This window comes from Patella vulgata, chromosome 3 (genome assembly GCF_932274485.2).
Source record: "Patella vulgata chromosome 3, xgPatVulg1.2, whole genome shotgun sequence".
NCBI lineage: Eukaryota > Metazoa > Mollusca > Gastropoda > Patellidae > Patella > Patella vulgata.
In genome coordinates this window covers 79,895,937-79,921,186 of record NC_065881.2, presented here as the reverse complement: position 1 = coordinate 79,921,186, position 25,250 = coordinate 79,895,937, and the positions used below count along the sequence as shown (strand labels likewise).

The window sequence follows — 25,250 nt, the reverse complement described above, 5'->3', positions numbered from 1 at the left end:
ATTTGGAATAAATCGATGAATGTGAACTTCATTTCATTTTGTCATTTGTTTCTTCGTCAGTTTCATTAGGTGACTTTAATAACACTTAAAAATCAAATATCCTCTACTTTTTTTGAATAGTATAGAATTTCATTAATTATCTAATGCTTTGATTGGTCAAAAACTCGTAATGTATGTGTTGTTCGAAGATGGAGACTAAAACGATCCTACATGACCCCAAAACCCCACAATGTAACGACGTGAACCTAGTGTATACAACCCTTTGTATTTTGTGTCGTGTATTATGACTAAGTAAAACTGTTGTTGACTATTGATACAGTTATATGTATGAACCCCGAGTTCCTGAATTTAGTAAGCATCCAACGCGTTTAGACATAACGTTACAAAATTAAAACAAGACGAATATTATTTTAATGTCTTATTTTCCAATCAAATCCGTATGAATTGGCCTCCATCCATCATGTAAGGTTTGCTTCAATGATGCGACAATGCTGACTTTGTCGTGGTGATCGGCCAGGTTTACATTCTCCTGGTAGTCATTTTCGTGATCATACAGTTCTCGGCCTACTACATGTCCATCAGCCATATCTGAATTATAATTCGTTCTTTCAGATAACCGAACCCATTCAGTATAGCGATACCTATCCGTTTTCACTGAATATCCCATTACATTACCAGGCCGTTCGTATTGTGAAAAGACAGCCGATTTCCACTGTGCATCAGGATCTGTCATCAGAGGGACCATACTTTTCCCTTCTGTACAAAGATAAACCTGTGATGATCTTTCTGGACATTGATGAAGTTGTGGAAAACCAGCGGCCTCTACGATTGTGGGAAACAGATCAACGAATTCTACTAATTTATATGTGATGGCCCCATGATCTGTTAAACCAGGCACTCGAATCATCATTGGCGCATGTACAGCATCTTCAAAATTAGTATTTTTAGCCCACAGCCCGTGCTCACCTAAAGAAAATCCGTGATCGCCAATAAATGATATGATTGTATCGTCCATTAAATTTAGTTTCTCTACTTCCGCTAAAACTTCGCCCACCATAGCATCAACAAACGTGACAGAACTGAAGTATGCTCGTCTTAAATCTTTGACTATTTGATCAGGCAAGGTCGTGTTAAGATTTCCAGTGACGTTCAAAGCCCCGATATCATGGTAACTTCTAAGCTCCTCGTACTTACTCCAAGCGATTGCCGGCATATCAATAGGGGCGTAATCATTACCAGGAATCTGAATTTGAGTTGTAGGATAATCTGCTAAGTATTCTTCTGGGAAGACAAATGGCAAGTGGGGCCTGCGGAACCCAATGGCCAAGAAGAATGGGTGTCTTCCGCTGGCGAGATTGTGTAGCGATTTCTTAGCTTGAGCTACGACCAGTTCATCAATTAATGGATCTTTCAGTCGCTCGGCTTTTGAAACAGCCCTCCAACTTACACTCAAATCCGGATCTTCCTCTAGGTAGTAAAATTTATTCCAGGACGGAGGATCTTCATTGTTGGACGCCACGACACCTGGGTGAAAAATTTTACCCATACCCACACTTCTGTATCCATGACTTTTAAAAAACTGAGGTATGGTTGTAAAGTTGCCTCCGACATCTCGGAAATAATGCTTCAGATCGTAAACGCGGGTTGTATCGGGTCTGCGTCCTGTCAGAAAAGAAGTCCTACTCGGTGAACAAAGGGCGCATTGTACATAAGCTCTTTTCATCAACAAACTCTTATCTGCTAGATCGTCGAGATTTGGTGTGTATGACGGTCCAAGATTGAATTCCTTATAAGCATCGAGCTGTGGTCTAAAATCATCGGATATTATAAACAAAACATTTTTCTTCGCCCCTTCCACAGGTAGGAACAAAATAACAATAATTGCACAGAACAGCATAATGATTGCATGTCGCTATCCTGAGTTGTGACCATATTTATATACGGAATATGTGCTATCACAGGACCGAAAGTGTACCATAATTATTGATAAGATATTCTTCTATCAACACCTGACTCTTCAGTCGGTCCACTTCTGTACCATTCTGATTTAAAGCAAAGATCCTATTTGCGATACAATTTTATCAACTAGCGGATGACCCGGCGCTGCACGGGCTTCAAGTAGTATAACTCTGAAACGGGAAGCGGTAGGCCAACGCCACCTAGTCTATATTACTCCCCAGAGAGCAACACCTATGCACCATATTTCAGTCTGGGAACAACTCTAGTGTAGCCGCCAATCCTGAACCGACAAACGACAGTTGCGAATAACAGTATAGAGACATAGATGTATCGCACATGCATTAAAGTCCGGATGCGCTATTTAGGCACCACATGAATCAGTTGCCAACTACCATATTGTGAAAATATGAATCTCTTAAAAGGAATATCGGTCTAAAATTAGTCCAATTCCGTTCATTATTTACAAAGATTTGTGGAATTGAAATTCCATCGATCTATGCTGCTTCACTGTGAAATAAGCCGATCACCATTTTATTGTGTGCGACAATATTTTAGAAGGCTTTATTTAAAAAAAAAACCCAAAAAAACCCCGTTTGAATCGAAGCCCGGGCATTATGTAGGGTTTCTATTTTGATTTCTTAATTAAATATTAAATAATTACCGTGGATTAAGCCGTGAGAAATTTGATGTTTAGCGAAGAATGCAAATGGCGCATCGAAACTTAATTTAATTAGCGAGATTTGCAATTTGAACCATAAACCATTTTCTCAACGAAATAGAGGGATAATAAGCAATCGACATTATGTACCATTAAACAAATCCGATCAGGCACAGACAACAGGACAAAATATGAGCGCCTGTACGATTTCATATCGTATTTTACCAAGCCGTGGAGTGGCATCCAGGCATACGTCACAGACGCATGGAAATCTTTTTTTTTTAAAAAACAACCCAGTAAGTACTATCTCAAGAGAAGTACGTTGATGTTCGTAAGCGAGATTTACGGGATTCTGATGGGAAGGGGGTCAAAGTCCACCACTCTACATTTCTTCAACCACATGTTTGGTTTCAGATGCCTATCCATGTTTAAATACTCTTCAAAAAAAAAAGTAGGGGATATTCAGAACACAAAATGCACTGCGGAAATGCACTGCTGTTTTTATTAGAGGTAACCAGTGTATGTTAATAACAGGCCAATTGCCTACACATGAACATAAACAAACAGTTCATATGGGCGTTTTTGATTTTTGTCTTAATGAGTAATCGCTCCACCAATCCTCAAACATTCAGCAGTTCGTCGTGGCATGCTCCTAATCAACCGTCCAATCACGATTTGGGGCAATCTGACCCACTCCTCTTGCAGTGCCACGGCCAATTCTTGCAGTGTTGTCGGTTGACGTCGACGAACACGTCTCCCGATCATGTCCCAGACATGCTGTATAGGGGAAAGGTCAGGACTCATATGGCTGGCCAAGGCATATGGACAATATGGTGACGCTGGGGTAGTCATTCACGACACGAGCGCCGTGGCCACGGGCATTATCATCTTGAAAGAAGAAACGTCGACCTGCACCTTTAGCAAAGGGCCGAACTATCGGTGCCATGATGTGGTCACGGTAGTACACACCAGTGACCCTTCCTTGAACAATAGGCAAGTCCGTTCTGCCAGTCATGGTTATTCCTCCCCACACCCTAACAGACCCACGCCCGAATCTGTCACGCTGTCTGACGTTAACGTTAGCATGACGCTCATTTACACGCCTCCAAACGAGAGCACGCCTATCGGTGAAATCCAGAGTAAATCTGGACATATCTGAGAACATTACACGCGCCCATCGACGATTATCCCAATTTCTACGCTGCCTACACCATTGACGCCTGTTTGCCATATAAAAAAATGTTTTAGAATTTAATTTGTCGGAGGAAAAAAGTTAATAGTTGTGGCTCATTAAGTCGCATCGATGTCATCCTTATCAGTGATTGTCGCGGCCTAGCGAATATTCACTGCTGATCAGTGTGGCAAATGGGCTGCATGTAGCCGATTTCTAATCGTTTGGGGCGTAACTCGAATTCCTGTAACTTGGTACAAGTTTACAGAAAGCTGATTGGCCGTTTGTTCTCGATTTCGCAGGACCTGTGTACGAATGTATCGATCCTGGCCTTGTGTAGTCGCTCTAGGACGACCTGAACGAGGTCTATCATCAACATTGTGTGTTTGTTGGTACCAGTTCCACAGTCTGTGGATCACATTAAGCATGTTGCCATGGCTACTGCTCGCTGTGTAGAACCCATTTGAAGAATGTCAATAGCCCGTAGACGTTCATCATGTTAAAGACGTCTCATTGCAAATTAAACGTAACTCACTAAAGCAAAGATACGCTAAACAGTAAATCTTATGCAAGAACCGATAGGGAAGCAAACATGGATAGGATAAACCAGCGCGCGGCAGTTTTCATCAACCCTTCCTTGAAGTGTCAAATTGACAGTGAACCCCTCCCACGTGTATGGTGCTATTGCTTGTCGCACGTGCAGCTCAGTGGTTCTGTTGGGGCGATAAGTTCTTCATCTGTGAACATACTCTCAAAGCATGTCAAGTGTCCATGACTATTTATCATATCGCAACCTGCATAGGTTTTTGCATTTCAATTTCCCTTACGTTTTTTGAAGAGTATATTTAAAAAGTAAAGGAATAGGATTTAAACATTTTATTTCCCAATCAAGTCCGTATGAAAATGAGTGGGTCTCCATCCAGCATGCAAAGTTTGTCGCAATGTTGCCACGATGCTAACTTTGTCGTGGTGATCGGCCAGATTTATATTCTCCTGGTAGTCATTGATGTGATCATACAGTTCTCTACCTATCACTTGAGATATATCTGCCTTATAGTTTGGGGCTCCTGAAAAACGAACTCATTCAGTATAGCGGTATTTATCCGTTTTTATCGAATATCCCATTACATCGCTGCGCCGTCTATATTGTGAAAAGACTGCCTGTTTCCACAGCGCACCAGGATCTGACAAGAGAGAGATCAAACTTTTCCCTTCCGTACAAAGAGAAACTTGTGTCGATCTTTCCGGACACAAAGGGAGTTTAGAAAACCCAGCTGCTTCTACGATTGTGGGAAACAGATCAACGAATTCTACTAATTTATTTGTGACGGCCCCATGATCTGTTAAACCAGGAACGCGGACCATCATTGGCGCATGTACAGCATCTTCAAAGTTAGTATTTTTACCCCACAGCCCGTGTTCACCTAAAGAATATCCATGATCACCTATAAAGGCTATGACTGTGTCATTCATCAAATTGAGTTTCTTTAATTCCGCTAACACTTCTCCCACCATAGCATCCATAAACGTGACAGAACTGAAGTAGGCTCTTCTTAAATCTTTGACGAATTGATCAGGTATGGTTGTATTTAGATTTCCAGTGACATTTAAAGCTGCGATATCATTATAACTTCTGAGTTCCATATATTTATTCCATGCGATTTCTGGCATATCAATAGGTGCGTAATCATTACCAGGAATCTGAATTTGAGTTGTAGGATAATCTGCTAAGTATTCTTCTGGGAAGAGAAATGGTAAGTGGGGCCTCCGGAACCCAACGGCTAAGAAGAATGGTTGTTTGCCTTTCACGAATTCATTTAGAGATTTCTTAGCCTGAGCTACGACCAGTTCATCAACTAGTGGATCTTTGAGTCGCTCTGCTTTAGAAACAGCTCTCCAACTCGATCTGTGTGCTTTCACTCCATAGTCTTCCTCCAGGTGATAAAATTCATTCCATGAAACAGGATCGTCATTGTGAGACGCATGCATACCTGGGTGAAAATTTTTACCCATACCTACACTTCTGTAACCATTATTTTTAAAATATTGAGGCATGGTTGTAAAGTTACCTCCGACATCTCGGAAATAATGCCTCAGGTCGTAAACGTGGGTTGTATCAGGCCTGCGTCCAGTTAGAAAAGAAGTCCTACTCGGTGAACAAAGGGCGCATTGAACATAGGCTCTTTTCATCAACAAACTTTTACCTGCTAGATCGTCGAGATTTGGTGTGTATGACGGTCCAAGATCTAATTCCTTATAATTGTCCAGTTGTGGTCTTATATCTTCAGATATTATAAATAAAACATTCTTCTTCGTCCCATCCGTTACTACGAATAAAACAAACAAAATTGTACAGAGCAGATCGTGCATGCTGACTTCTGTTGTATGATCAAGGACTATATATATACTATTCAAAAAAAGTAGGGGATATTTGATTTTGGGGGCATAATACTAAAATATGAAAATGACTACGAAAAAAGTCACTATAGAACCTAACAGAAGAAACATTTCCAGTTACATGTGACTCCCAAACGCACCAATAGCTACCGCATGGAATGCAGGTGATGCTTGGGATCATCATGGGGGTCCAACCCAAGATTTGCACGACTTTGAATGTTACAGTCATTGTGGCATTGAATTCCAGGGTGGAAACATCAGTTTAATTGTTTTAGTGACCAGAAAACAAATTTTGATATGCGTCGGCTTACCCAAAATGAAAGGTTACGTGCCCTTGGCATGCTACAGATCGGCACAACACAGGCGGTTGTGGCGCGGACGATGAATGTTTCTCAGTCTGTCATAAGCAGGTTATGGTCCAGATACCGTGATACACAATCTGTACAGGACAGATCACGCTCAGGTCGACCAAGGGCGAAAACTCAAGCCCAGGATCGATTTATCCGTACCTTGGCCTTGAGAAATCGTGTCATCACAGCAAATCAGATCAGCGCTCGTCTTCAAACAGACACTGGTGTGAGAGTGAGTGGCCAGACGATTCGGAATCGACTGCATAGGGGTCACCTTCGCGCCCGACGTCCTCGCGTGATCCCTTGTTTGAGAGATCATCACATTCAGGCAAGACGTCGTTGGTGTAGGGATCGTCAACACTGGGATAATCGACGCTGGAGCAATGTGATGTTTTCAGATGAGTCAAGGTTCACTGTTCATTTTTTGGACAGACGTAGGAGGGTGTGGCGTCGTCGAAACGTTAACGTCATCAGACATGATCGATTTGGGGATGGTTCTGTTATGGTGTGGGGAGGCATCACTGTTGCTGGAAGAACGGCTTTACATGTTGTTGCAGGGCGTGTTACAGGCCAGTACTACCGGGACAACATCTTGGCAGTCCATGTTGTGCCATTCGCACGACGTCATGGCCGCCGTTTCATCTTCCAGGATGACAACGCAAGATGTCACAGGGCCAGGATCGTTACAGGTTACCTCCAACAACAGAACATCACCACATTACCTTGGCCAGCACTGAGTCCCGACCTCTCCACCATCGAGCATGTCTGGGACATGCTTGGACAGAGGTTACGTCAACGTCAACAACGTCCTGCCAATGTCCAAGAACTTACTGCTGCGTTGCAACAGGAATGGGACAATCTGGACCAAAATGACCTTAGACGTCTCATTAGGAGTATGCCACGTCGGATCAATGCTTGTTTGGCAAACAGAGGAGGATTTACCCGTTACTGACTTGGTTGTGATGCTGTGGTAACTTTGCTGTTTGACCCCGGGTATCATTTTACCCTTATAATGGTCAGTCTGTGCCTTACTTAGTCTAACGATCATTTGGAATAAATCGATGAATGTGAACTTCATTTCATTTTGTCATTTGTTTCTTCGTCAGTTTCATTAGGTGACTTTAATAACACTTAAAAATCAAATATCCCCTACTTTTTTTGAATAGTATAGGACGAGATTGTTTGCCTTTATCAGTCGATAAGCAGGCCTCAATAATTTCCACTATACAACCGCCACCTGACATTTCAGACAGCCTATAAGCGGTTAACAGGTCCCAAATATTTGGTTAATTATTGAAGTTACATATATATTGAAACTATTGAAAATGGCTGCGGCTAAACCATTATTGCCATCGGTGTTGATTTCGGTGAGATCGAAATATAAATTATTCGGGCTTGTTTGGTTCGTAAAGTGCGAGCGGTAGCGCCGCTGGACTAGGATCTCTAACATATCCCCAGCATGGAACGAACAGAACATTGGGAATTTTCAAGTAGGAGTTAAAACTTAGCAGGTGACTTAATTTGAACAATTCTGATTACCAAGCAAAACACACAGAAACTGCGACCCAGAAGAATTAGTTGACAATATAAAATAATCGTGAAATCCAGAACTTTGGAACTGTACAAGAAAATATGTCGTACGTGATAATGGTTACATAATACGTTACCACGCTGTGTTTCAACGTCTCAATTCACAAAATAATAACGAATGGTGTGTAAAAAGAGATGGGGTTAAACGTCCATTCGATACATTTTGGGACAAACGTATGATTCAATATCATTTCAATAATTCGCTTCAGCAGTAGTATACCGGAGTGACCATGCCAAAACCCAAGAGGTTGGTCAGGCCACCGCATATCCCTTGTTACGTACAAGCTATAATCGAAACCACACCACTTAGTGGACGTTATGATCTAAAGCACACACTTTAAACCAATCTGCAACCCCCCCCCCCCAAGTGTGTGTGGGGGGGGGGGGGGAGAGGAGGGGGTTATGCCGTTTCCCATAAATTACTAGATATGACCAAAGACATACTAATATTATAGACCGCTTCATCTAATGACGTAGATATGCATAACGTTGACGGCACAAGAAATACAAAATCCGCAATACTCACCTACCCATAGGACGCACCACGCTGCCTTGTGTAGGTTTGCCGACAATGCCGTGCTACATTACATTCAAAAGCGGCAACACGTTTTTGATTGTAAATCTATCAATCCATACGAATCTAGAACAACATTTGAACATTGAGTACTGATTCATTCTGGTTCCTCTTTTACAGAACACAATTGTTATTGGAATCAGTCACTGTGATCGTTTCCCATGACATTTGTGTTCTGTTACTGTGTTTCGCAATCGCCAAATGCTACTTAAAGATCAATTTCTCTGTGCTCGTGTTAGATACAGAATTAATCCTTTATTTAACACACAGACTGAGACTCTGATCGTTGGGGAAAAAAATTACATATTTATTTTCAAAATAAATAAAATTCATCTTTGCATCCACAGAAAAATATAATGGCCTAAATCCAAGGAGAATAATGAAGTACGAGTCAGGTGTGGGAAAGGTAAATCAAACTAGTTTCGTTTTCTCATACAACAAAAAGACTTACTGCGATGGGGGCTCATAGAAACAATGTTCGTCCAACGGCCCCGGGCTATCTCGCCCCTGATATATGACGAATCGTGGTTATTGTGTTATTTTATTTGCGATTCCCATGCAGAAAATCAGTACGAGTCCCAGAATATTTTTTTATTATAGATAGATATGGGTAAAATACAAAAATAAAAAAGTTCTTGTATATCAAAATGTCGCATTAAAACAGTTTTTAGAAATCTCTGTCGTGTAATCTTCTCCCTCTGTCATGATAAAAAAAGCAAGTTAAAATGGGCGTCCAGCTGATCAATCTTTGGTGTCATCAGTGCGGATAGAAAAACAAAACCCGTGGGGAAAACAACCCGCGTCTTTTATGTGGAAAAGTTCTCGCAGTTAAAATAACCCCCACATAGTTAGACTCGTGGTAATGCTCTTTAGGAAAATAATTTTGTTATGTTGGAAGTAATTGGGTTGAAATCATATGCTTTTATTCACTAACCGAGCTAATGAAGAGGGACACTGAGGTTCATACTCTAAGACTATAGGATCATAGATAATGGACATACTTGGGCGTATTGAACGATTTATATTATTGTTTTGAGATATGAGTACATTAACTTGAACTTTACTGCTTAAACTCTAAAACAATATTGTTAGCCAATTTAAGATGTAAATTGGAAAAATTAATATACGTCAGTAGGCGTTCAATATAACTGAGCTTGCTCTTGATCAAATAGATCTCGTTTTATAATATTATGTTTCTTGGTATTTAAAGATTTGGTCAATTGAATATAGATCATCATATATTCTTTTATTTGTTCCGGTTCCTGATTGTGTTTTCGATATAAATTTATTGATAACTGTGTTTATTCCTATACTTAATATAGTTTTGACACATAGAAGGCTTATTGGTCGATGGTTCTTAAGCAGTCAGTGGTCAGCTTTGTTCATTGCAAGGCGTATATTGCTCTGTGTAAGAACCCTTATATTAGTGAATCCATTGAAAATAATTTCATGAAGTGTCCCGTTTATAAATCGACCACGAAAATTATATTTGATAGGACCTGGTTCTTTTGATACCCATTTTGTTTTTCAACAGACAAGGGAATCCCTTTCGATTGTTTGATTTGCTTTTGTCCTCTATTTCTAATTTCTGTAAGTTCAAGTTCGTAGAAATGGGCAAGGTTATCCATAACTACTGTATTTATGAATTACCATTGAACATACATTAGTTAAAGAGTTTAATAAAGAGTTGGCCATTCTTGCTATAATAATTCAAAAATAGATGATAAAAAAAGAAAATTACTTTATTCTGAGCGAAGTTGTCAATGTTGGAAGTTTGGACTAGAAATAGTCATCAACTGTTTCCGCACCGTCTCCAAGAATTGCCGATCGTTTGATTGACATGCGATAACTCCACCCACATATCCTCGATTATCAAGTAACATTCTCAATGGCTACAGTACCCTCGATTGGCAGGCCTTTCATTGGCAGTCTCCAGTAGTGACGTCAGTGATTATACGGTAAACGTTAGCTTGGTCAGCCATTTATTGATTTAATTATTGAATGGATGACGGCTTGAATCCAAGTTATACCCAAGCCATCCGAGGGTCTTTAGAGTTGATGTTGAGCTTGTCATGTCAATAAAGGTCTAGTTAATAATTTCTATAACATCTGGAGCCCGAAGAAAGGCTTAAAATAGGCAGATTTGGCACTTAACTAATGTATCTTTAAAGCAATGCTGCTACCAAGCATTTAAGAGTGTCCGAATAAAAAGTTGCCATAACCCTACATACACTGGGTAGGAATACCTTAAGAATTTGTGGATAGATTAATCGGTGGTATATCGAATTTTGACCTTATACGATAGCCTTGTTATATATATTGTTCTGTTGTTTCGATTTTTATTTATTACCGTTTTTAAATTTTTTTAATAGGGATTTCATTTTCCGGCGTTTCCAGATGTAAATATAGGTCACTGGGGATGAGTGTGTTTATTAAATGCTCATGCTTGACAATATGTTTGTGAGATTAGCAATATGCAGAACAACAATCAGATCTATAGTACCTGAGATGATAAAACACTAAATACCGTAATACTAACTACCTGTTATACAGGCTAGAGCCATGTGGCGTGTTTTAACTAGCATTTACTCGGCAAGTTTTATAATTTTGAAACCTGAAGTGGTCATGAAGTTAAGGGATTTAACGTCCTACGTTCTGCTCGACCGTGTACAGCCTACCCTTGTTTCAATTTCAACAGTCAAGGGTTCTTTAACATGTACGCCAATGAGTATACGGAACTTCGGTTTTTATTCCCATCCAAACGACTAGACGCCCTCCGTCACTGACAAGAGGAAACCACACCGGAAAATCCAGAGGAACTTTCTGGTCAGAAAACCAATACAAAACAACATGTATTTACGCCCATCACAACACAACACAATTCAGCATGTTCTACACGGATACGCGAATATTCACATTTAAACTAATATCGACTTCATACCAATATATTTTTATTGTTCAAATTAAACGTACATTTACCCAATTATATTTCTATGAATGGATTGCTACCAAACATGTAATGGTTCTTTCTTTCGCTCAGTATTCCTCAGTTTCCCGGCTGCCATTCCATTAGTTGTAAAGTTGCCACCGACAGTACGGAAATAATGCTCCAGATCGTACACGTGTGTCGTGAGCTCTTTTCGACAACAAGCTAGGTCATAAGATTTGGGTGTGTGTGTCGGTCCAAGATTGAATTCCCTGTAAACGTCGAACTGTGGTCACAAATCATCGCTATTAAAAATAGAACAGTCTTTGCCCCTTCGGCACTTGGGGGCAAAATAGCAAATATCGACAGAGCAACAAATACATTATGAATAGTGTCCTATTTTGATACAATCGGCAGATATTTATATACAGTGATTTATCAGATAAGCAAATAATTTGTAAAAAACCCCATATCTCCAATAAGATTTAAACATGTGACGTTGTTCACATAACAGAATATTTGTGACAAACAGATCAGAACCAATCATCCACTAATAGGAAAACCATTCGATATACGGGAACCCAAGAACCTGGGTAAATTTGCGGATTCTGATCTAAAGGTTCTGGTCAATTACACGTTTTGCCATAAACTTCCAGTTTACAGTAAGGTTCAAAAACGTGTCCCTGGCTCTTGTGGACTAACGACTAGTAATTGTTTTCCGTGATATAAGAATGTAGTGCATCTATATATAGCTACTTTTTACCACCCGGCCCTTTAGAACGCCATAACAGAGAGAGAGAGAGAGAGAGAGAGAGAGATATATCCAATACTGTCAAATTTCGCAGACCCCAATAAAACTATTGTTAACTAATACCTTCTTTTTTTAAAAAATAAGAACAAAAAAAACCTCATATATTTTCTCTCGGTGCGCTCGACATGCCTGTCCATGTATATTGTATATAGAAATGTATGTAGTTCATACAATATATATACCATAGTACATGGCCCGAATATTACATAATACTCATGAACGAACAAATTTCTAAAATTAATTTTTAATGTTATAGCCGTTTGGTTTCCATAATATCAATATCGCCAAAACGGCAGCTGAAAATAACGTCCCACAACCACTGACGCCTGAAAATATTAAGGAACTTTCTCGGCCAAAACCCGAATCTATCCACAGACTTAGCCAGTCAATAACTTTCTCACTGAGCCATCGTGGGTCCAATGCAAAACAAACCGCATTATTTACGCCTGTCGCAATCTATTGGTTTTATTTTACGAACGGGACCGTTTTAGCCACGATCCCTAGCCATGCTACTGCCCATAACTACTTCATGATTATATTGTTAGTGAATGACACTTTTATTTTGTCCATTAGGAACATTAAAACACAATCAATTTTGATTTTACTGGTTTATTGTTCAAAGTAACCGAACTATTACCCAATTAAATTTGTATGAATGGATCGCCACCCAACATGTAATGTCTTCTTCAGTGATGCGACGATTTTGGCCGAATTACCATGATGAGCCAGGTTTATATTTTCCTGCTCATCCTGGACATGATCATACAACTCCTCGGCAACCACTTTGGATAAATCGGCCTTGTAGTTCGGTGCTCCGGAAAACTGAACCCATTCTGTGTAGCGATATCTATCCGTTCTTACTGAATACCCCATCACGTGACCACGTTTGTATTGTGAAAAGGCAGCGGTTTTCCACTGTTCGTGCGGATATTTCATTAAATGTACCATACTTTTACCTTCTGAGCAGATGTGGACGTGGGATGATTGTTCTGGACACAGGGAGAGTTGAGGAAGGCCAGCTGCCTCAACAATAGTCGGGAACAGATCGACAAATTCTACCAACTGATCAGTGACAGCGCCTTGATCAGTTAAACCCGGAACTCGGATCATCATTGGCGCATGTACAGCATCTTCAAAGTTCGTATGTTTATTCCATAACCCATGTTCACCTAGAGAATATCCGTGATCACCTATAAATGATATAATTGTGTCATTCATCAAATTAAGTTTCTTTAATTCCGCTAACACTTCTCCCACCATAGCATCCATGTAAGAGACGGCACTGAAGTAAGCTCGTCTTAAATCTTTGACAATGTGGTCAGGCAAGGTTATATTTGGCTGACCGGTGGCGTTTAAAGCGCCGATATCATAATAACTTCTAAGTTCGCCATAACTACTCCATGCAACCCTCGGCATACCAACAGGAGCATAAGCATTGGTAGGAAGGTGGATTTCGGATAATGGAAAAGTTGACAAGAATTTCTGCGGGAAAACAAATGGTAAATGTGGCTTATGGAAGCCAACGGCTAAGAAGAATGGTTGGTCCCTTTTAGAGAGTTCATTTAGAGACTTTTTAGCTTGCGCTGCGATTTTTTCATCGACTAGTGGATCTTTCTGTCGCTCGGCGTCAGAGACGGCTTTCCAACTTAATTTGTGTCCAGCTACTCCGAATTCCTCTTTTTCCCGATAAAATTCATTCCAGGATATAGGATCATTGCCATGTGAAGCTGCCATTCCCGGATGATAAATTTTACCAATACCAACACTCCTGTATCCATGGTTCTTAAAATATTGAGGCACGGTTGTAAAGTTGCCCCCGACAGTACGGAAATAATGCTCAAGGTCGTAGACGTGGGTCGTGTCGGGTCTGCGTCCGGTTAGGAAAGATGTTCGACTCGGTGAACAAAGTGCATATTGGACATAAGCTCTTTTAAACAACAAGCTTTTACCAGCTAGGTCATCAAGATTGGGTGTGTGTGTCGGTCCAAGATTGAATTCCTTGTAAACGTCGAGCTGCGGTCTCAAATCATCGGCTATTATAAATAGAACATTCTTGGCTCCCGTGGCACCGGGGAGCAAAATAGCGATTATTCCACATATTAACACAAACATTGTGAATAGAATCTTTCTATTTTGTATTTTGATGTTATTTACGATAGCTTGGCAGATATGCAAATAAGTGGTTGGTCAAAATATAAATATGCGATAAGATATAAACATGTGCCATTTTTCACACAAGATACCTAATTAGGCCAAAAAAGAAAAAAAAAATCCCAGTACATATGTTGACAGTTACTCGACCAAACCTATAGTTTGATATAAAATCGCAGATCCTAACCCTCTTTTCTTCATTTCCCAGATGTTATAAGTCGGTTAGGGAGTGGTTTTCCGTTGATAAATTCCAACACTGACATATCGGTACTTACAGCAGTCCGAATCGGCATTATTTTCACTAATAAGTGTTCAGTTAGGTTATTAGTTCAGTTCTATCTATTTTTAACCCACATGAACCACGAAACAAAAAGATTTTCCTACTGAACGACTCTGTTGTTGGGCGGAACGAAAGTCAGAGAGTTTAACATTCGACACAAACTAGGTCATTTCGGGACTAACATGGTTCAATTTTATTTCAGTAATTCACTTGCGTGTAGAGGTCTTTAGCAGTGGGCGGACACCGGAGGACCCGGAGAGAACTCACAAGGTTGGAAAGGCGACCCTACTCCTTGTCACGTACGACCCGGGAATCAAAAAAACGCCAGTTGACTCAATGATAGACCTTATGATACAGCATGCACATACTAACCATTCGGCCATCGACAATACCCAAATCCCACCCACCTCCAAATTGATATAAATCTGGAAAGCTCAATTGAATTATTATCTTGTACATTCATACACGAAAACTAAGTTACAGCCAAAATTTTAAGAAATACTGCAGCTTCATTGGATATATGCAAATTGATTTTACTGGTCAGCCAATCGAATTGCAGTATTTCTTAAAATTTCGATTGTATTTTAGTTTAAAGGACAATATTGGTGTCAGTCAATATACAATATGTGATAGAGCTCGTTAAATACATCCCAAATACAATTTTAACACAGAGATCATTGCTACGATAGCTGAGAAACAAGCACGTGAAGAAACGGGAAGTGACGTCAAACATGACAAACACGAGTTGTATTTCTATATTATAACAGACTGAAGTAACGAACGGTAACAGACAAACGATCGAATTTCATTTCACTGATAATTCAGTTGAAGATGAAAAGTTGTTATATGAGATGATGAGAGGATATCTGACAATTCAAAAAAAAGAATTGGCTGTCAGTAGATAAAAGATAACGAACAAATTAGAAACAGTCTGTGCATTACCATGTTTTTATTAAGAACAGAATGAATAAAAACGGGGGAATGCAAGGGATTTTTCTATTTTTCTCGTGTCCCTTATCTAGTGACAGTCGATTCTATTTTTGCATTGTGAGATACCCTCTCACCATCCCATATAATAACTTTTCAACTTCAACGGAATTATCAGTAAAATAAAATTCGATTGTTTGTCTGTTACCGCTCGTTACTTCAGTCTGTTATATAGAAAGACAACTCGTGTTTGTCATGTTTGACGTCACTTCCCGTTTCTTCACGTGCTTGTTTCTCAGCTATCGTAGTAATGATCTCTGTGTTGAAATTATATTTGGGATGTATTTAACGAGCTCTATCACATATTTTAAAATGACCGACACCAATATTGTCCTTCAGGTTTTCGTGAATAAGGGCCCAGAACAAAAGGCCACTAAACCTCATTTAATTCAGTCATATTTAGACGTCTTGAAAAAAAATCCTAGCTGGATTAAAGTAGATATGCCTCAGCCTAACAAACAGATGTCTTGAAATCGGAGACGTATTCCACACCCAGAAAAATGACATAGATACACAGTACTATTAATGACAGCGCACTTTAAAATACCTTGGAGTCACGGTGGCTAAGTGGGTAAGACGCTGGCTCGCTAGTCTGGAGGTCGGGTGTTCGATCCCTGCATTGCCCGAGAAAGTTCATCCAGATTTTCTGGCGTAGTGCCGCCTTGTCAGTGATGCAGGACGGAGGGCCTTACTAGGGCAGCTGTATAGTAGTTCGGATGGGACGAAAAACCGAAGTCCCGTGTACACATTGGCGTGCCCGTAAAAGATCCCCTGACAGTTAGAATTCGATATAAAAGTAAACCGTAGTGCCGTTGTCCGGGCAAAATTTCCCTCAAAGCAGTAAAGCACACTGTATGGCGTATGTCAGTCTGTATTAGCCCAGTTCGGAGCAGAACAGTAGGACGTTAAACTCCATTCATTTCATTTCATTTAAAATACCTGTTGTCGCTGATGAGCATTCAAACGCTCAAGTCACCTTGCTGGACAAATACTCCTTTTTTGTTGGGGGGGGGGGGGTATTGGGCTAAGTATCTTCCATAAGTCGGCTTTACAAACTTGATTGTTCCATTCTAAATCATCTTAATGATTATTCTTTATCACATTTGAAACTTAAATTATTCCTTCGTTTACCATACCAACGAATAGATCATTATCAAATTATTCATTCGTTTACCATACCACCGAATAGATCATTAAGCTTCAAAAATCTCTTAAAATTGTAACAGCTATCATGGGGTTTACCAGACTGTATCACACTGAATTTTTAAACAAATCTATTAAAATCTGTAGCATCCATCAAGTTTAAAAGGTTTTCGGCAAAGGGCGGGAGCTCCAAGCAATAGAAATCCTTGCCACGGTTTATGGTCGGTCTAGACGTATATTATCACCCAAAAAGATCCGAAATCTGTGTTAGGAAGGAAATGCAAAGTAGGTATTATTTCGTTGGGTAATGGTTGATATTATTATGAGAACCAAGATATCACCAGGACACAATGTGACGGGATTTTATTGTCAATCAAGGGGTAGTAAGCCAACAAGTATAATTAGTCAAGAGACGAAAACTTAAGTTAGTAGGACACAATAACGGTGTATTCCCGCGAAGGCGCAGTTACAGAGCGTGACTAAAATTAATCCTTCCCGCGAAGGCGCAGATATCGACGTGTCGGCTTTCGTTTGAAGAGAGACATGTTGTTATTAGGACCCAATTAACGGGGTTAAAGATTTTATGAATTTATGTTCACTCTGAATTTTATTCACCAATTGACAACTAATGATGAATATCATCAAATCACTCAAGTAGTGTTCACCTATTCGCTCACTCACACAATCAGTGTCAATTTTAAAGATATAAAATCCCGTTACACTATCCGAAATTCAGATAATATTCTACAATGGCAAAGGCACAACTTGAATTCAGCTTTGTACCTACAAATCGCGGAGGACGATATCTTTGCTCAGGTGGTTATATGTAAGAAGCTAGTTGGAAAAGCCCACCCTAATGTTTTTGAATTGATAACATTTTTGCAACAAGAACAAAATATTAATGAGATAAGAATCGTCCAATATGCTGGGGGACAGGAACCACCAAAGAAAAGATATAAATATGCTCAAATTCAAAGCCAGCTCGAGGAATTGAAACGAAGACACCAGTACGATGAATTGACATTAGTCGAGTATTTAGACAGGGTGTCGTATTTGGCGAAATTGAACTAATTTTTGTTATATTATAGTTGTTTTTATTGCGAAGTTAAATTAATTTTTGTTATAGTATAGTTATGTTTTTTTATTTATTTGACTAAATTAATTTTTGTATAGTATAGTTATGTTTTTTATTTCTTATCTGGTGCTAAAATGTTGGTTAATTAGTTGAGTGGGGATTATGAAAGTGTAAATTCTTATCATAACAATCTATAACACCATTGTTACGTTTTTAATCCATTTTAATCCTTAGGGCTGGATTCCCGCGAAGTCGTCGAAAACGACCTTTTTTAATCCGTTACGATCAATAACTGCGCCTTCGCGGGAATAAACCCTTTAAACCACAATAACTATGAAATGAAATGAAATGGAGGTTTAAAGATGGGTTCCCAGAAAAGTATTTATCGGGTGGTTATTTCCAATAAAAGTATGGCAATTTTGGTATATATGGAAAGTAGAGATATCCAATCTTACTAGAAAAATACTGGATTCCCCGAAAAACACTCATGGAGCGTATACAGGACAAAAATGTAAGGGTTTCCCAAATCAACAGCCTGACGATTAAGAACTTCTGCACGCGTGATGTCAAAGGTCACAAGCGAACATTGAGCGCTTGATGTACAAGTTAATAAACCTTATGAAGAGTTAGACGTACAATACTTTCTGAGATAAAAATGACGGAAAAAGACGCGGGTAGTGGATAATCCGAGAATTTAATTAGGATTCGATATTTGTAATAAATAGTAAGCGATTAAAGACAACATCGTCCTATGTATGCAATGAATTCTCCTCTGACTCCCAAGACGTGACGTAAACATGACCTGGTTTGATCGAATTTTAATAGCAGGGCATTCCTTCGCAATTACAATGTTTGAGAAGGATTTGAAGCAAAATTATGACAAATCAATTGGTTTGAATATGTTTTTGGTCCATATATACCATTCAATCACCCAGTTTGTACGCGGGAACCCATCTTTAAGGCACGTCAGTTCCGACAGGACTAAATAATGAAATATGAGACACGTTAAATTATGTAACACAAAAAAAATCTTTATACGCATATTAAAACAAATATAAAAGGAGTTTTCAAACTAAATATAACAATAAACCATATATGCAAAAAAAGTATTTAAAATATAAAAAAACAAATATAAATATATATATATGTATATATGCAATTAAAAATTGACAACACATTCTGCCTCTTTTAAAAAGTCTAGTGTCTTACAATATAGACCCGTTTGGTCAAATAATTGATGTAATGTCTACGATAACTATGATCAGAACACACACACTGTGACTGTATAGATTAGTAACATCAATAAGTATATTATTATTAGCTCAGACTGACTAGGTCTGTCGCATATTAGACTACTCAACTCTGGGATATCAATATTGGTCGGTTTATACAAACACATTAATTGATAAATATTTTATTATGTTTTATTTGTAAATATACTTATATGATATGAAAACTGTCAATCAAATTACCACGTGTTTATACACGTGTGAACCCGATCACAGAATGAACCAATGGACGTTTCGTTACTTGAAATATTTCAACTAAGTTACAGCCAAAATTTTAAGAAATACTGCAGCTTCATTGGATATATGCAAATTGATTTTACTGGTCAGCCAATCGAATTGCAGTATTTCTTAAAATTTCGATTGTATCTTAGTTTAAAGGACAATATTGGTGTGAGTCAATATAAAATATGTGATAGAGCTCGTTAAATACATCCCAAATACAATTTTAACACAGAGATCATTGCTACGATAGCTGAGAAACAAGCACGTGAAGAAACGGGAAGTGACGTCAAACATGACAAACACGAGTTGTCTTTCTATATTATAACAGACTGAAGTAACGAGCGGTAACAGACAAACGATCGAATTTCATTTCACTGATAATTCAGTTGAAGATGAAAAGTTGTTATATGAGATGATGAGAGGATATCTGACAATTCAAAAAAAAAGAATTGGCTGTCAGTAGATAAAAGATAACGAACAAATTAGAAACAGTCCGTGCATTACCATGTTTTTATTAAGAACAGAATGAATAAAAACGGGGGAATGCACGGGATTTTTCTATTTTTCTCGTGTCCCTTATCTAGTGACAGTCGATTCTATTTTTGCATTGTGAGATACCCTCTCACCATCCCATATAATAACTTTTCAACTTCAACGGAATTATCAGTAAAATAAAATTCGATTGTTTGTCTGTTACCGCTCGTTACTTCAGTCTGTTATATAGAAAGACAACTCGTGTTTGTCATGTTTGACGTCACTTCCCGTTTCTTCACGTGCTTGTTTCTCAGCTATCGTAGTAATGATCTCTGTGTTGAAATTATATTTGGGATGTATTTAACGAGCTCTATCACATATTTTAAAATGACTGACACCAATATTGTCCTTTAAGTGTAAATTCTTATCATAACAATCTATAACACCATTGTTACGTTTTCAATCCATTTTAATCCTTAGGGCTGGATTCCCGCGAAGTCGTCGAAAACGACCTTTTTTAATCCGTTACGATCAATAACTGCGCCTTCGCGGGAATAAACCCTTTAAACCACAATAACTATGAAATGAAATGAAATGGAGGTTTAAAGATGGGTTCCCAGAAAAGTATTTATCGGGTGGTTATTTCCAATAAAAGTATGGCAATTTTGGTATATATGGAAAGTAGAGATATCCAATCTTACTAGAAAAATACTGGATTCCCCGAAAAACACTCATGGAGCGTATACAGGACAAAAATGTAAGGGTTTCCCTAATCAACAGCCTGACGATTAAGAACTTCTGCACGCGTGATGTCAAAGGTCACAAGCGAACATTGAGCGCTTGATGTACAAGTTAATAAACTTTATGAAGAGTTAGACGTACAATACTTTCTGAGATAAAAATGACGGAAAAATACGCGGGTAGTGGATAATCGGAGAATTTAATTAGGATTCGATATTTGTAATAAATAGTAAGCGATTAAAGACAACATCGTCTTATGTATGCAATGAATTCTCCTCTGACTCCCAAGACGTGACGTAAACATGACCTGGTTTGATTGAATTTTAATAGCAGGGCATTCCTTCGCAATTACAATGTTTGAGAAGGATTTGAAGCAAAATTATGACAAATCAATTGGTTTGAATATGTTTTTGGTCTATGTATACCATTCAATCACCCAGTTTGTACGCGGGAACCCATCTTTAAGGCACGTCAGTTCCGACAGGACTAAATAATGAAATATGAGACACGTTAAATTATGTAACACAAAAAAAATCTTTATACGCATATTAAAACAAATATAAAAGGAGTTTTCAAACTAAATATAACAATAAACCATATATGCAAAAAAGTATTTAAAATATAAAAAAAAATAAATAAATATATATATATGTATATATGCAATTAAAAATTGACAACACATTCTGCCTCTTTTAAAAAGTCTAGTGTCTTACAATATAGACCCGTTTGGTCAAATAATTGATGTAATGTCTACGATAACTATGATCAGAACACACACACTGTGTTAGGGTGACCCACCATAAATAAATATCTCCAAATATCTCGACAATTACGCCACAATATTTATATATATGCCAAGCCTCAGATCAGTTTCACACAATTATAGTCAATAAATAAAGGATCATGTTGTACTTAATAAGCTATGACCATTAATCATCTATAAATAATAGACTGAAAAATGGTTCCAAGTTGCGTCCATAACATCCAGACACTTTTGAGTAAAAGATAGGTTACGTGCCCTTGTTTTGAAATTAGTCTCGCTTAACCAGTCTATCGACCATTCTACGTCTGATTGACAGGTCGGGATAATCAAGACTACTTTTTTTACGAAACATAACAGAAAGCTAGAACAAGAAATTGAATTTAGAAATAAGCACTTTAGACAACTCAACAATTGTTTTAAGAAACTTGTAAAAGTAAAATGAAACTACTGCTAGTATCATGTTCCTGCTAAAGAAAGTGATTCAGAGATAGTATTTGTACTAAACCAAAAGATGCCGCTCTTAACGGTACAGTTAATGATAAAGCAATTTACAAAATAAAACAAACGTAATTACTAAAGCTGCTGTAATAACTAAGAAGCTAAATTTTACTGCTATTCAAAATCGTCAACAATAGATTTTTTACGGCTGTAATAGTTGATATATTTGTAGAGAATTTGCACGTGCCATGGCTATTTATCGACTCAAAGCGAGTGCGGGGTAGTCAGAAATCAGTTCGAGACACGCAACTGAAGCGTGCACATTTAGCCGTGTCGAGACCAACTTTCTGTAAAGTGCACGGGTCACCCTACAGTATAGATTAATAACATCAATAAGTATATTATTATTAGCTCAGACTGACTAGGTCTGTCGCATATTAGACTACTCAACTCTGGGATATCAATATTGGTCGGTTTATACAAACACATTAATTGATAAATATTTTATTATGTTTTATTTGTAAATATACTTATATGATATGAAAACTGTCAATCAAATTACCACGTGTTTATACACGTGTGAATCCGATCACATAATGAACCAATGGACGTTTCGTTACTTGAAATATTTCAATTTAACATCGCTAACTACAGATTTCATGTCAAGTTTAGTTTAACATATTATAATATTTATGTAAGGATGCATGCAGGACGGAGGGCTGACAAGGACGTCTGTACAGTCCTTCGGATAAGACGAAAAACCGAGGTCCCGTGTATACATTGGAATGCACGTAAAAGATCCCTTGGCAGTTGGAATTCGATATAAGAGTAGGCGATAGTGCCGCTGCTCGGGAAAAATTTCCCTCATAGCACACTGTATGGCGTATGCCCGTCTTCATTAGCCCAGCATAGGAGCAGGACAGTATATAGGACGTTAAACCCCATTTCATTTCATTTTTATGTAAGGATACGTGATACAATAATTACACTTATAGCTATAATTGCATATATTCTAAGAAAATCAGGGTGGTAGGATGGCCGAATGGTTAGCGTTTGCGCGCTGTATCACCATATGTTAGTCCCGAAATGACCTCGTTTGTGTAGAGTGGACGTTAAACCTCATCTCTCCTCTCTCTCTCTCCTCTCTTATATGTTTCATATAAAAGTTTGCCAAATGGTCTAATGCGTACGCTTTAATAATGTCTATCAATGAGTCAATGACGTGGTTTCGATTCCCAGCTTGTACGTAACAAGGGGTAGGGTCGCTTGTCCAACCTCATGGGGTTTCTCCGGGTTCTTCGGTTTCCTCCAACTTTTAAAGACCCCTAAGCGCAAGCGAATTATTGGAATGACCTAATTAATGTGGATGTTAAGCCTCATGTTTCCCTTTGTAGAATAGTGTAGATATCCTAGGCCCTTCCATCAGCCGGCTTAATCGAGGGCGTGTAAACAATTTTAAAATAAAAACAGGACGGGTGATTTCAGTGTATTTTTTTTTAATTGTGCTTTAAATGGATATAAAATGTACACACGACCCTTTAAATAATGGAGATATATACAGGCAACTAGTGTAAGGCTTGTCATATCTATGAACATTGTGTCGATTTAATGTTATAGAGCTTTTATTAGATTTTTTTTTATTCACCTGCAGGGATAATTATAGAGTATAACATTAATTGGCTGTTTAACAAAGTTGTTTAAGAGTTAATCAATAAAAAATTCCTAAGCTTTGATAAAAATAATAAGTAGATCAATGCAACTCAATTTGGTTTGAAGATAAAAACTTTCTACTACACATGCGATTTATAAAGACTTATAAATAAAGTATAGTTATGACGTGAGAGTTCATAGTGTCGATTGACTGACTTTAAAGTAATGCTTTAATTTTATTCCAAGAGAATGATTCTAATATAAACTTAAGCTAGGTTCCCACTGTCGTTACGATAGAACTGTCCCTATTGAGTTCACGATCCGGTACATGCAGATACGTTCGGATACGTTTCGATACGATCAGCACGATTGCTACGAATGACCTCAATATATTATAGGACCTGATAGGATCACCACGATTACTCCACGATTAAAACCACGATTTCAATCGTAGCACGAATCGTGATAGTGGGAACGTAGCATTAGACAAAATGGTATCGAAGTTGTACTTCAGAGAGAAAGAGAGAGCGAGATACAAACTAGGCCATTTCGGGACTAACGTATGGTACAATTTCATTTGTGGATAGGAGCTTTTAGCAGTGAGAGGAAACCAGAGAACACCCAGACCCTACCTCTTCTCACGTACAAGCTTGCGATCAAAACAACACCATTTGACTCTGGCAGACCTCATGAGGCCAACTTTAAGTTTGGTCAAAGGTCAAGAGATGTAAACAGTGCTAGCGCTAATCTCATCCCTAACCCTGGACCTAGTCCTAACGCTTAATCTAACACTGACCTACAATATCGCCATCAATCACGTGCCCTAACCTTATTTACATCTCAACGACCTGGACGAACATTGAGCTGGCCTTAAGAAATAGATCTAGCCCCAATCCACACGGTATGGAAGGATACTGATTTATTAAGGTTTCTGTATGACAATAAGATATTTAATGCGGTGTGCGAATAGATGGTAAATTGGCTGATATTTTTAAATGCACTAATTGAAGCTTTGTCGATCGAAGTTGTTAATAAATTTAATTGTATAATATCCTAGTCTTAATACTAATAGAAAATTTTAAGATTTACCGAAACAATATGGTAGAAAAGCCATTTTTTTTCAATACAGAATGTTTGTAAATATACTAATTTAACATACCTTAAATAAAGAAACCATAATTCCTTATACGATGAATGGACAGTGTATTCGAAATTTGACAGGTAGAGGTTTCACATAGTTTCAGATATTACAGTAAGTAAGTAAGTAAGTAAGTAAGTTTGTTTTTATTTAAGTGTCACACACATAAAAGTGTCCGGCCAAAAGTGACCTATGAGACACTAAGATCATTATAATACAGATATAAATAAGAGTGATATATATTAAAATCCGACATTATAAAACCTAGTTTATAATACATAGAAATAACACTGTTAGGTTATATTTATATAAAATACAATATTAATTGGTTGAGTTATATCTTTTGCTATACATGCAATACACTGTTGCGGCGATGGATCTGACATGGTGTTTATTGGACAGCAGATAAATGGCCTTATCAAGAGAAGATAAATTACATATTAGACCCGTGGGAAAGTCTACT

The 25,250-nt window shown here is 38.3% G+C and overlaps 1 protein-coding gene across 1 annotated transcript; it reads right to left on the bottom strand.

Annotated features, from left to right (window-relative positions):
* Nucleotides 1-403: 403 nt before the first annotated feature.
* LOC126814405 (iduronate 2-sulfatase) lies at nucleotides 404-1,895 on the bottom strand. Its single transcript, XM_050539507.2, has one exon. It carries the CDS (start codon nucleotides 1,721-1,723, stop codon nucleotides 419-421), a length of 1,305 nt encoding a protein of 434 aa, XP_050395464.1. The 5' UTR covers nucleotides 1,724-1,895; the 3' UTR covers nucleotides 404-418.
* Between the last annotated feature and the right edge of the window lie 23,355 nt (nucleotides 1,896-25,250).